Source organism: Stegostoma tigrinum, chromosome 2, assembly GCF_030684315.1.
Source record: "Stegostoma tigrinum isolate sSteTig4 chromosome 2, sSteTig4.hap1, whole genome shotgun sequence".
NCBI classification, from domain to species: domain Eukaryota; kingdom Metazoa; phylum Chordata; class Chondrichthyes; order Orectolobiformes; family Stegostomatidae; genus Stegostoma; species Stegostoma tigrinum.
The window spans coordinates 107,127,950-107,142,872 of record NC_081355.1 but is presented as its reverse complement, the minus strand read 5'-3'; the positions used below and the strand labels follow the sequence as shown (position 1 = coordinate 107,142,872).

Genomic DNA, 14,923 nt, shown 5'->3' with positions numbered 1-14,923 from the left:
TTGTTCAGACGCTTGGGTTCGAGAATAATCATCACCAAAATAGAGAAATATGTGATTTTCTGGAACAAAATGGTCCTGTATCTAAAGAAAGAAAAATACAATAGGGTGAGGTGTGATCTGGCAATGATAAAATGGGAGATGTTACTTTAAGGAATGTCGGGGGTAGGCAATGGCAACGCTTTAATGTGTCTTTGTTGCCTGTCAGATCCAAGAAAAATGTGGAGAACCACTAAAAAATCCTTGGGTACATTATCTTAACCAAAGCATTTGAATCAGTAAATTGCTAAGCTTTGTCATTGTGTTCCAGAGATTTGAATGTCCAAAGATCTTCATCAGAGTCTTGCAACTGTTTTATGATGGTATGGCCGCAACTGTCTGGAGTAGGAGATCTCAAAATAGTAGAAGTCTGAGCTAGTATGAGGCAAGGCTGTGTGATAACCCCCACATTATTTACAATCTAGTTGACAGTGACTATTCACTTTTTCAAAGATCAGCTGTTTTTTTCAGTGACAGTGCCATAAATAAGCTAAGTTTCTATGACTAAAATCTATTAGCCAAAAACTGGGGGCTCAACTTTCATACAAATAACATTTTAGGAGGATGGAAATTATCTTCTCCCATCTTCTCACTGCTGCAGGATTGCCTCCAAAAGTGGCAAAAGGAACAAAAGAAATCTTTTTATTGTTGAATGGAACAGCTGATCTGAATGCTTTGTCATTCTATGACGCCTTTGATAAGTAGGTCTGCAGCACGCAAGTCTGAGTTCAATAGTGAGCGGGTACAAATTACAAAGAGTGTGGATTTTTTTGGTCAAAAGCCAGGTGTCAATTTCTTAAGATCAATCATGACTTGAGTATATTTGCTCTTAAATTTCTCCGACAGAAAACTCATTGCCTCTCTGCAAAAACTAAACTCAACACCATATGCATTATATATAGATGGCCAGTAAATGCAACTTCACTGTCAACTTAGATCAAGATTTACAAACCACTTGATCCCTTCAATTCTGCATACAAAGGAATTGGTCTGTGTTTCAATGTTACTGAAACAGCCACATATATCATCATTAACAAATTTTGAGCAATGGTTTCTGGAATGTATTGAGCACTTTCCAAACACAAGCAGGCACCTTTCTTACAAGGGCACGGTTGACATGGAGATCCTTTCCCAGATCAGCTACACCATGTCAATCTTCTACAAGCTACAGTAGCAAGTGTTTGACAACAAAGGCATATACAAGGCAACAAAACTATTAGTGTACAGAACAGCTGTCATCATCACACTCCTGTAATACAGTGAGACAGGGACATGTAAGAATGCTGGAGAAATTCCATCAGGAGGTTTCCATTGCATCCTTTCGATTCAAGGGGCGGCAGTCAAACTAATGCTAGTCTTCTTCATGAAATCAGCTTCATAAGTATTCAAGCAGCATACCAACAAAATTAACACAATGGGCTAGACAGTATGTCCACTTGGCCATAAAGCATCTCCTTGAGTAGGTTTTGTTCTAAATTCTAAAATTGCCAGAATTCCAGGGAGACAAAGAAAATGCTGCATGAGACACTCAAAGCTCTCCTTGAAGAGGAGGAGCTTGTTATCAATTTTTCAGAATGGCAATAGATTTGTCAATCAAGTTACATTTTGCTTTGAGACACAATGGTCTGAATCTCTGAGGGGCATAAATGGCATGGCCTATAACGAGATCAGTGGCAGAATTCTGTGAGAAAAATGGCCACGGTTATCTAGACTGTAGCAGTAACTTGCTGTTACTTTTATGCACCTGCCAAGCAGTGAGACAATTTCTTGTTAGACAATGGCAAGTTACTAAATAGCGGAGTTTGTAGTTTATTAGTGGCACAACTCAACTTATTAATATTTAGCTTCCTAGCTTGCCAAACATGCTGAACAAGCTAGGCAGTGGAAATTCTTGACATGGAAGTCAGGGTGGGTACCTGGTGACTCCAGCTCACAGTCGCCACATTACTCAGCACCAAACAGCATCTCAGGATGTAATCCATGGGCAGCAACACCACATAAGTCTTATCCATGCACACTGGCATCTGACATTTGCCTACACCTCACAAATCTTTATGGCGCCTCTCCGATCCACTTTCATGATCTTTAAGAAGCATAAATGTGCACTGATAGGTTGCTGTAAGGAAATTGTGTATGCATGGATGGATATCCAGCTCAGATTTGACTAGCTGTAGCTTGTTCTCTTAGTTTCACTAGCACAGAGGTAGATGCTAGAAGCCACTGGCTGAAGAAGGCTCTCCATTACTTTGCGTCATGCTGGAATCCTTCAGTGTGCAAAAGTGATAGTGACCCACTCAGACTGGGAGGGGTAAATGACTTGACATGTGAGGGAGGGTCTGCAATACCCACTAGAGTGAAGCCCTTTAAAGGGAAATAGCATTGCATACCGACCCGAAACTCCCTAATCCCTAGCGATCCTCATCCTGTATGCTGCATACCTCTTCGCCCCGGATATTGCTGACCACTTCATTCACACTTCTGGACACTGAGGTAATGCTTTAGTATGAGAAACAATGGAATTAATGTAACGAAATATGCCTTGTTCCTCTTGGTTCAAAATGCTGCAGCAGCCTGTCAAATCAGGCTTCAATCGACAGTACATTCTGCATGGACATGAATTTAGGCATTATGCTGGCACAGTTTCATTCAGGGATACACAGAGATTCAAAGATACTTACATCATACAGAACTTTCACCCGTGCCACCAAAATGTTCAGCAGTGCAATCCATTGGTCATGGTGACTTGGAAGGTGCAACACAAGGGGCATATCTATCTGGATGATCCTGACATGCTCAGGCTTTTTGTGCCAGAGGCAAGTGGACCCTCCTCAGTCTGAAATTCCAAGGGTTGGAGCAGGGCAGACAGGTTCAAGACAGAGGGCCTGGCCACCTCTGGAGTGTTTGGACAGAAGGCCTCTCAGGGGCCAGCCTCTGGTTCCTCCTCCAGATGAATGCCTCCTGGCACCACCTTACGTCCTTGTGGCGAAGGGCAGCTGGAATCTATGCCAGGCTTCCACCAACTCTGTCACAATGCCTTCACAGTCCGGAGGACCAATGTTTAAATGATGAAGTCCAGGTTTTGCACTTCTTCAGCTGGTGCCTGGTTTCTGTCCATCCTTAGTGCCAATGACCTGGGGTATTTCTGTCAGTCAGGTGATCGCCAGATTGTGCTCCCAAATTTTCGTAGAATCATACAGTATAGAAGAGGCTATTTAGTCCATTGCATCTGTACCACCAAAAATATATGACTATCTATACTGGTTCCACTTTCCCAAATTAGACCATAGCCTAAGGCTGACATTCCCAATGAGATTTCAGTATCTGAGCTGGCATGGGGTACAGGAGGCAGCCTTACTGCTTCTTTCTCTAATGCATCAGTACTTGTTCTCAGAGAGTGAGGAAGTGGCTCTAGCACGGCACACATTTCCACTGACAGGGTCATAGACATCACCCTTGGTAAGACAGAAGGGAGCAAGGCATTGCAGCCACTGGTTAGATACAGTGTGCAATGAATGACATTGATATTGGGGTTAATGCATGGGTGGCAGAGCCATGCATATTGTTGCTTACTCTGTTGGCAAGGCGTGGATGCCTTGACATCCCCGCATAGGACCAGTCCTGTCTTCGGCAAGTGACAGGAATCACCCTCCATAGACAGTGCAAAGCCTAATGTTGGGCACTCCTACAGCACCTTTCTGTCTTCTTCTTGGATGAGAGATTGAGTGAGATGTAAGGTGGTCCAAGGGAGCGCAGAGGGACACTGGATTAGTGGTATGGGTAGTTGGGAGGTGGGTGGGTTGGAGATTGAGCATTTATTTCTCATTCCTAATTGCTCAGAGTAGTTAAGAGTAAGCCACATTTCTGCAGGTCTGGAGTCACATGTAGGCAGGACCAGAGTGGCAGATTTCCTTCCTGAAAGGACATTAATGAACCAGGTGGATTTTTCCTGACAACTGGCAACGGTTTCATGATCATCATGAGATTCTTAATTCCATCTTGTTAGTGAACTGAAATTCCACCATCTACCATCAGCTTGGGTATCTGATTTTCTAGTCGAGTGTTAATACCTCTTGACTATTGCCTTCCCTGACATAAGCGAAAGAAGGTGTTGCAGACAATAGTGAGTGTAGGACAGCATGAGCCTTAGGGGGAGGTAGGTGCAGTCATAGAGATAGAGACAGTATAAAATATCAGAGAGAAGTATATGATACCTATGTTGACACAGCAGAGGTCATTGACCTACTTGTGGCATTGCTGGCCCTTCCGTTGCACTACAGAGATGACACTGATCCAGGTAGCAACTTAGGACTAGGCTGGTAAGGTCTGGTGTTGTGACGTCCAGGAAGAGAACACTCTTCCTCTGCACCACACCCTCTCACTGGGATATCCAGGTTCCTGTTGGAGAATCATAGCGTCATCTTCACCTTCTCCAACATCTCCTGAATGATCATCTGTCGCTGAACAGGGCAGCTTCAGAATGCACAGGCATCACCCTCAATTCAAGGGAAAGCTGCCCCAAATGACAAATTCCGTAATCATTGCAAATTTCAGTTCAGTGCTCCTTCTATCCAATCCCAAATCTACATAAACATACTGAGAACCCAGCGCCATCTGCAAATCCTCTCTTGACTGCGCTGGATTCATTTACCTCAATTCTTTGTTTCCCAGTCGTCATTCACCATACATTAATTATGGGACAGAGCAGAACTGAAACAGGTAGACAATGAACAAAGCAATTTTCTTTGAGTAGACACATTAAATATTAAGAGCAATGCACTCTTCCTAAACAGTAACAGTTGCATAGAACTAACAACTTCAATAGGAATGTTTATAGAAGACGTGGTGATGTATTTGATGTGAAAGTGTGAAATTGAAACCCTACATATCTAACAATTGCCATACATGGAAAAAAATGTCCATGAATTTTACCAAATTCTACAGGGATGGTAACTTGCTACTCTACATGTCCCAACTTGCACACAATGCCAGTCCCACATTATTCCCTCGGAAGGGAATTATCAAAAAATTGTTGTCAAGCAAATGCTGTCGAGAAGTTGGCCCATTGCCACCTTCTGTTGGCAACTAGGACTGAATAACAAATGCAGCTTTGCCACTTGCAGACAGAGGGGGAAAAAAAACTAAGGCAGGTACACAGGTTACAATACAATTACATTCCCTTGAATGCGGTGAAAATTTTCCAAAAAAGTGGCAGAATGATCTTGAGGAATTTGCATGAGATTGCCACTCCTCAGAAAATCTAGCTGTTTATGTTTCAAATAAAAGATTGCTGCTTAGGTTGAACATGATGGGGATTTAGCTCAATGGAATGAATCAGAAATTAACTGAAGAATTTTATTTGTTATGGGATCACCATTAAGGGCGGATCTAAGGAAGGAAAATGATTTAATTCATGAGAATTTAATTTTATTGAATTTAAATACAAACTGATCATCTCCTGAAAATGATCCTAAGACAGAGTGCAGTGATTAGACCACATATGACTACTGTGGCCGAACAAGCTACAAAGGAGGATATTCAAAAGCACGATAAAAAGTGTAGCCACAGTGTTAATATATTTAAGTCATGAGGATAGAAATTAATTTTCCAGTCTTGAGAGGAGATGACTGAGAGATAAAATGGCAAAGAGTAGAAGAAGTAAATCTAAAACTCTATTTCAAACTAATCTAGGACGGTAGGGCAAAATGGCAGTTTTATATCACCAAATAGTGAGTGTTATACTGAAGAAGTAATAGTCTTCTTGACAAAGAACAGTAAATAAGATATGAACTAAACTTCTAGGTGCATATCAAAAATGAAAACTATGGAGTTATTTAAGGATTAGATGCTGCAAAAATTTTAATTTCCTTTCAAAGAATGAGTCAAGATGAAGGAATGGCTTTCTTTTCTGAATCTATTCTGTGAATTGTCGAGTGTTAATTCATTTCAACATCAGTTTACTGTATGTCAGTGAGCTCATACAACCTACACTTTAAGGACTGTCTGCAATACGTTTAAATCAAAGAACTTGGGTGTTATACTGAAGAAATAATTGAAGAAGTTTAGAACAGAGTTGAGGAAAAATTTCTTCACCCAGAGAGTGGTGGATATATGGAATGCTCTGCCCCAGAAGGCAATGGAGGCCAAGTCTCTGGATACTTTCAAGAAAGTGATGGATTGAGCTCTTAAAGATAGTGGAATCAAGGGTTATGGGGATAAGGCAGGATCAGGATACTGATTGTGGATGATCAGCCATGATCATAATGAATGGTGGTGCTGGCTCGAAGGGCTGAATGGCATATTCCTGCACCTATTGTCTATTACATTTCAAAATCAAAACAAAAAAATCTGAGATCATGAGAATTTTACCTCATGTGGAATGTAGTCTGGTGGTAGTTTTTCTAGCATTTCATTTGCAAGGCGTTGGACAGTGCTTTCTCTGGTCTCTCCTTCACCACCTCCACTATCCTTAGGTTGAATATTGACTATTGTGTTAAGAGTTTCATTTGCCATATTAGTCTGGTAAGTTATATCTGCATTTGAATGAAGCCCAAATACCTACAAGATCAAAACAAATACATGATTGTGCTCAGTTACAAGTAAATCTCCATTTTCCTCATTTATATTAGAGCACAGTAACTGAAAACATGAACATTTTGCATACAATGTATTACCTGCCCTTTTGTTTCATTCTGTAATGATGACATACAATTTCAGCCGTGATTCAACATCCAAAGCTTAAAAAGATCTCAGCATTCAACATGTCCAAATAGCAAGACACCATAGAGTCCGAGATAACAAAAAAAATTCACATATCAAAACAGAGATAGCAGGAACTGCCGAGGCTGGTGAATCTGAGACAACACGGTGTGAAGGGTCCCGACCTAAAACATTAAACTTTCCTGCTCCTCTGACGCTGCTTGGCTTGCTGTGTTCATCCAGCTTCACACCGTGTTATCACATATCAAAACAATTAGGTTAAAGTAAGTCAATGGTTAACTAGATGTCAAATAGTCCCATGACCTGGTTCACATTATGGTCCAGGAAACAGAGTGTTTAGCCAGTGAATGGAAGGTAGGCTTCCTGCAGCAACATGCTGACTGCAAGATTGCAGTCTGCAATAACTGTTTCTCTGGCAGGACTTTGTTTAGAAGATGACAGATCTATAGGAGTTGAGGACAAGAGCCAAACAGCACCAGCAACTGACATCTAGTGCCTGGGAAAAGACTGGCCAGAGTACGCTTAGCCTGCTATCAAATGTTAACGGAGTTAAAGATGAGGCAATTGATCTGTTTAATTTTGTGGTAATGGACCCAGTTTTAAAATGGTGAGATGATGAAGTGACCATACAGATGTGTGTAAATAAAATGCCCTGTCAAGAAAGAAATATTGACAGTAGGACAGGGGAACATAGGTTCAAACCAGAATTAGGTATTTGGGGAAGAGGAGACACATTAATAATGTTTTATCTAAATAGTGATCCTAACATTGAATGGACCTTTTTAGTGGAATGGTGATAAATAAAACAAATCATACAGGATTCAGTGGTAGCTCTGATAGTAAAGGCCTCAATTGTTTGTTCATGACAGATGTAGTAAGCTTTCTGTGTCTATGTGTCTTGTGAACAGTCAATGCAGAATATACATAAAATCCCTTTACAGGATTACCCGTCATCAGACAAACATTATAAAGACTTGGGTTTTCATCTTTATAGAAGGAATTACCCGTTAGGCCACTTCCCAACACTTCGGTTCCACATCCCACCTAGAAGTGTCCTTCCACTCTGATTTCATAGTTGAATGTGGGCTGGATTTGGGTTGGTGCCTCCATTCCCTGGGACATCATGTCAGTTTTGTAAATGAGGATTAAATATCCTAATTCTTATCCTCACCAACGCTTATGCCCCCTCATATCCTTCCATGCCCACTTACATCAATTCATGCCCCTTCATACGCTTCCTAAGTTCCATCATAACATGAACGAAACACTCACCTCATATCTACTATGAACAGAATTCATGAACCCTGCAATAAAATTGGGAAATCTTTGTATACCCGCAAAATTATCCAAATAAGCAAACATCCAAAACTTCTTCAAAACTCTGATTCTCTTGACAGCTCATAAAACTATCAAAACATTGAAACTCCAATTGAATAAAATCTTATTCCTCTTAATTGATCATAAAACTATACAAATAAATAAACAACTTTCAGAAACATCAGTCACAGACTATAAATCAATCTGATGCACAGGTCAGCCAGAAAAATCATGATTCTGCACATACGTTGCACATATAGTAATTCTGCTTTTCAGCTATATTGATACTGGTGGTCAGCCTTAGTTTTCACCTCACAATTGGATAGCTTACTTACCATTGCCAGATAACTCAGGGTTCAATTACCACAGTTGTCTGGATGGCTGATTTGTGATAAAGAGTGACATCAACTATGCATATCAATTCCTGCACTGACTGCGTTAACCATGAAGGTCCTACCTTCCCAACTTTGTCCATTGTCTGTGGTGTGGTATCCCTCAGGTTAAACTCACCATTAGTCATGTCTCTCTAACAAGAGGGCAACCCTCTGGGGTAATAGCCACTTTACATTTAATAACTGGGTGCACAGGATCAGGCATGCAATGTTATGAAGATGCGTCAGAATTTCAGACACACCCACGCAGAGAGATTCCACATAATGAATGATGAGAATGGTGATCATCCACACCCATGCCAGTGGTTTACTTTTACATTTAGCATTTAAGTAGATCACGACTTATGCAGGATCTTCTGAGGCTTCCAAAGTTCTATGAAAACACAACCAAGGAAGTCGGCCATCAGGCTCATTCAACCTGCTTTGCCATTCAATAGGATCATGCTCGCCCAATTTTAACCTCAACTCTATATTCCTGCAAATCCCTGATCATCATTCCTCCTCTTGCTAATCAACAATCTACCTCTGTCTTAAAATTATTTAAAAATTCAGCACCTACTGCCTTTTGAAGAATTCCAAAGACTCAGAATCCTCTGAGAGAATTTGTATTTCCTCATTTCTATCTTAAACAGGCAACATCTTACTTTTAAACTATGGCATCTAGTATTCAACTACCCAGGTTGACCTTTGCAACAACACCTACAATATTTAATTTATTATATTTCATTAAGTTGTTTCATGTTATATTATCAAAACCTTTTGATTAGTCCTGTCAAAAAGGCCTAACTCTCAGGGAATAGCATGGATCTAAATGCCTTACCCTAGAAAAGGAACTGGATACTAAATACAAGATAACAAAGTGAAGCTGGATGAACACAGCAGGCCAAGCAGCATCTCAGGAGCACAAAAGCTGATGTTTTGGGCCTAGACCCTTCATCAGAGAGGGGGATGGGGAGAGGGTTCTGGAATAAATAGGGAGAGAGGGGGAGGCGGACCGAAGATGGAGAGAAAAGAAGATAGGTGGAGAGGAGAGTATAGGTGGGGAGGTAGGGAGGAGATAAGTCAGTCCAGGGAAGACGGCCAGGTACAAGAGAGTTGCAGTGGGAGAGAGATTCCCTGAGGTTGGTCCGGAGGGAGGAGGGTAACTTCTTCAGGTTAGGCATCCTATTCCCTCCCTACCTCCCCACCTATACTCTCCTCTCCACCTATCTTGTTTTCTCTCCATCTTTGGTCTGCCTCCCCCTCTCTCCTATGCTCCTGAGATGCTGCTTGGCCTGCTGTGTTCATCCAGCTCCACACTTTGTTATCTTGGATTCTCCAGCATCTGCAGTCCCCATTATCTCTGGATACTAAATACCTGCAGGTTGTCATTGTAGAACTGTGGAGAATGTTACTGGACACTCCACAGTTGTGCGTCTCCTGGAAATGAACAGCATTCGGTAGCAAAAACCTGAATTCCTATTTTCCTTCTAATTCAAAGGCCAATTATAGAACCCCAGTTGTATGCTCAGGTGCAGCAAGGGCAGGATTGCTATGGTTGGGGGAAGTTAACTACTCCTTATCCCAAAACTGTAAAAATTCCACATGGTGGGAATGGGAAAGGCATGGATCTAAATGCCTTACCCTAGAAAAGGGTATTCTGCCCAGTATTTCTTAACAAGCGTAGAGACTTGAAAATCCAGCCATTATCTCTGGTATTCACTACTTCATTCATAATAGCAAGAAAGCAGTGTTCTAAAAGGTTAGTCATTTTCTCTGTCACAGCTGTTAAATTAATTGGCTTGCAAACATTTAAGTTAACAAGGTGTAGAGCTGCCGAACACAGCAGGCGAAGCAGCATCAGAGGAGCAGGAAGGCTGATGTTTCGGGCCTGGACCCTTCTTCAGAAGTTAGTTCAGTTTCACTTTGTAATGAGGTACTGCGAATTCTGGCAGAGGTTGAATTAAAGTAGCTGTTGTTCTCAGAAGTACAGATCAGAAAATAATAGCAAGTAATGCCTTTTCAGAAGACTGTAGTTGCTCAATCAAATTCCAAACAGAAGTTATTCTTTCTATACTACCAGAATAACCTTTCTCTTTAACCTTTGTCACATCAATTACTGGTCAAGTGTTGATCATACCTTGTTTTACAGAAGTCCAGCACATGATGAAATAAATGCATTAGAAATAAGAAAATATCTGAGTCATTCTTAGAACACAGATACTGAACTTAAGATCTAGTAGATTTTCATCATAGCATACAAAATCTTGAATACCTCAGGACTATCAACAAGCGGAAGACTCTCAATGTATTGCAGGATATCTTGAACTGTCTTGCCTTGCGGAATGATATAATGTTTGTAGAAGCAAAATTTATCTGTGAACATTGTTTCCCCAAACCACACACTTGCAAATGTATTGAGTAGTCGCTTATCAAGATCATCTGTTACACGCCCTCCGTACTGCACCTCCCCCAGCATATAGCGCATGCAGTTCCAGTTCACACCACGCTTAATATCCATTTCATCCAGGTGGTTCTGCACAAACTGAACACTGGCAGTAAAGTCTGCCTGATTGAATTCATATGGAATATTCCATCCAAGTGGGCCAAACTTGCGTCTTTCCTGTAGATGTTAATTGGAAAAACAAACTAGAATTACAATACACAATTTTAAAAAAAGTTTACATGACCCAAAGACATCTCAAAATACTTTAGAGTCTACAATATACTTTTGATATGCAGACATTGCTGTAATGCTGGAAATATAGCTGTCAAATTACACAGCATAATTCTTTTTTAATTTGTTCATGGGATGTGGGTGCTGTTACCTCGGCCAGTATTTATTACTCATTCCTAATTGCCCAGAGGGCAGTCAAGAACCAATAATGTTGATGGAGTCACATGTACAGCAGATCAGGTAAGGACAGCGATTTATCTGCCTAAAGGACATTAGTGAACCAGATGGGGTCTTTATGATAATCAATAATGGTTACAAGTTTGCCATTTAGACTAGCATTTTATTCCAGATTTAAAAGAATTCAAACTTCACCATCTGCTATCATGGAGATCAAACCCACATACTCAGCACATTACATGAAAACAGAAGTTGCTGAAAAAACGCAGCAGGTCTGATAGCATCTGACGAAAAAAATCAGAATGAATGTTTCATGTGCAGTCACCCTTCTTGAGAACAAAGTGTGCAGCTGGATGAACACAGCAGGCCAAGCAGCATCTCAGGAGCACAAAAGCTGACGTTTCGGGCCTAGACCCTTCATCAGAGAGGGGGATGGGGAGAGGGTTCCGGAATAAATAGGGAGAGAGGGGGAAGCGGACCGAAGATGGAGAGAAAACAAGATAGGTGGAGAGGAGAGTATAAGTGGGGAGGTAGGGAGGGGATAGGTCAGTCCAGGGAAGACGGACAGGTCAAGGAGGTGGGATGAGGTTAGTAGGTAGGAAATGGAGGTGCAGCTTGAGGTGGGAGGAAGGGATGGGTGAGAGGAAGAACAGGTTAGGGAGGCAGAGACAGGCTGGGCTGGTTTTGGGATGCAGTGGGAGGAAGGGATATGCTGGACTGGTTGTGTGATGCAGTGGGTGGAGGGGAAGAGCTGGGCTGGTTGTGTGATGCAGTGGGGGGAAGGGACGAACTGGGCTGGTTTTGGGATGCAGTGGGGGAAGGGGAGATTTTGAGCCCAATGGTATCAATGTGGGCTTCACCAGCTTCAAAATCTCCCCTTGCCCCACCGCATCCCAAAACCAGCCCAGTTCATCTCCTCCCTCCACTGCATCACACAACCAGCCCAACTCATCCCCGCCCCCCCCACTGCATCCCAAAACCAGCCCAGCCTGTCTCTGCCTCCCTAACCTGTTCTTCCTCTCACCCATCCCTTTCTCCCACCTCAAGCCGCACCTCCATTTCCTACCTACTGACCTCATCCCACCTCCTTGACCTGTCCATCTTCTCTGGACTGACCTATCCCCTCCCTACCTCCTCACCTATACTCTCTCCACCAATCTTCTTTTCTCTCCATCTTCGGTCCGCCTCCCCCTCTCTCCCTATTTATTCCAGACCCCTCTCCCCATCCCCCTTTTTGATGAAGGGTCTAGGCCCAAAACGTCAGCTTTTGTGCTCCTGAGATGCTGCTTGGCCTGCTGTGTTCATCCAGCTCCACACTTTGTTATCTTGGATTCTCCAGCATCTGCAGTTCCCATTATCTCTGATACAATTTTAACCCTTCTTGAGAAGCCAGTTCTGTTGTAGTTTCTGATTTCCAACATCTGCAGCTCTTTCAGTTTTCCACAGCACATTAACATGGGGTTTTGGAGTACCAGCTCAGAGATTAACACTACACTACTGCCTCCCCATCTAAACACAAACATGGTAATGGCCATATAATCATTATCATATGACTTTGGTTAAAGTGTGAACATTAGCCTGGAGATTAGTGAGAACCTCTCTTCCATTTTTCAAATAAAGCATCCAAGGGACAGTTTGACCACAGTATTGTCCCAGATTGCTATTTATTGTGCTTCCCATTTCTAAATACATTTTTTTCACTAAATTGAGTGAATAGGAAGGATTTATACTCCATAGCAGAGAGGTCAATAACTAAGAGGCATTGAATTAAGATAATTCATAGAATAGATAACCATGGAATTACCAAGAAAGGTTTACACACAAAAGGTGGTAGAAGCCTAGAACTCATTGACTTAAAGGGAGCTTGGATCTAAACACTCATCAAATTACCTGTTGATGCATTTGAAGTGCCATTTTGGAATGCAGAAAGTGGAATAAGATTGAAAAGCCTTCTCTCAACTACAAAGGTATGTGGGTTTGAAAGGCACATTCTGTGCAAACGTCAATGATTCTATGAAGTACAAAAGATCTACAATTCACAAACAATAGAGATCTAAGTGAGATATGACAGTATGCAAACCAGCCAAATTATTCATGGAATTCAATGTGGCTGCTGAGATAGTTTATTTATTTTATATACTAGCATCCTAGCTGAAATCATAGGAAATCTTTAATTCAATTCTGGATTGTAATATATGGCTACCAACTTTGAATTGATCATTTAGGTTACTTAAGAGAAATTTTTAGATGTGTAGGCAACCTGGAGTTCCTACACTGATTAAATGCTGAGACAGACATGTACCTAATTAAGCCAGTTGTTACCATTATACCACATGTTAGTAGAAAGGTAAAGAGGACGTGTAGTTGAAGAAGATACATTTTCAGAGTTATTAAGAAAACTGTTAGTACTTGGGCAAGTTGGACAAGTCTTTCAAAGATCCAGTGTTGATTCTACAGACTAAAGATTTCTGGGTTATAATATTATGGGCCTTACATAAGCCAACAGAAACATTTTGTCTCGGGAACAAGCCACCACATCATCATCAGTAATAACTAATCTTGCCTTATTTAACTTTTGACTCCTGAACCCCGTTGATATCTGATGAACTCGGTACCCCGGTGGAAGCAATTCAATAAATTACTCTTCTACAAAGGCTTCATTTTACTGGGGTAATAACTCAGCAAAAGTTTCTGTCACTACTACCTTCAGTTGGCATTTTAGTGATTATTGCCAATTCTTGTAATCATGTTAGGAAAGGTCATGACAAAATGGTGGGTTTGACTGCAGACATATGGATGTTTTGAATGTTACCAGCAAAACCACTGACAGTGAGCATTCTCAAAACTGCTAAGCAGAAAACATGGCTGGTTTTAAAGCAACATTTCTCTCATGAATAATTTACTAAGACATTGGGATAGATGCTTGCCTTTAATACCTGCATGTTAAGCATGCCCTAAGCTCAATACAGAGGAAGAAGTATGACAAAGAGATCATAAAACTATGCCAGAATCAACCAGAATTTCTCCCGTTAATTATTGTACATGGAATGTCACTGGAAATGAGAGATTACAGTGTTCAGACTTGCTTCTCAAATGTGGAGCAATTATAACAGAAGTGTTCTGCCATTGACTCAATTAGATTTGGGAGGTTAAAATTTGATCATAACAAATGGGATTACATCATAAAATATGTCCCAATGAACTAGAAAAGCTATACCTGCACAGTTGTATGGAGGAATGCCACAGCATATAACAAAGGTTTCCACTGTGACATATTGCTGATATCCAGTTGTTCTTGGGTGATGCTACTGTAAGTACGTTTCAGACCAGCTTTCACACCTACACATTTATAAGAGTACAGACAAGCAGTGAAATCATCATTTGGATAAATGTTTACAGATACCAGGAATGTAAAGTAACTGAATCAATGCCACTCATGAAAAAAAAATGAAATCATTCATACAGCTTATACTGTAATCTTTCAAACTACATAAATGTTAAATAATTGCAGGGAAGTTAGTTCCCTTGAAGGTCCAAAATATAACATTCTTTCCATAACACTAAAAATTGAAAATAAAATCAAAGCACATTTTTCGCAATATGCATATCTTCTAAATTCCCAAGTTCA

At 41.1% G+C, this 14,923-nt stretch overlaps 1 protein-coding gene across 4 annotated transcripts in view; it reads right to left on the bottom strand.

The window, feature by feature from the left end:
- Positions 1-14,923, bottom strand: part of dnah5l (dynein, axonemal, heavy chain 5 like) — a 384,422-nt gene that overhangs the window by 51,494 nt on the left and 318,005 nt on the right. For all 4 annotated transcript variants that reach the window (XM_048552307.2, XM_048552297.2, XM_048552277.2 and 1 more), the window contains 3 exons: positions 14,513-14,634; positions 10,717-11,064; positions 6,403-6,591 (listed from right to left, as the gene is read on the bottom strand). In XM_048552307.2, the coding sequence (XP_048408264.2) occupies positions 6,403-6,591; positions 10,717-11,064; positions 14,513-14,634 (659 nt within the window). The remainder of the gene's footprint in view (positions 1-6,402; positions 6,592-10,716; positions 11,065-14,512; positions 14,635-14,923) is intronic.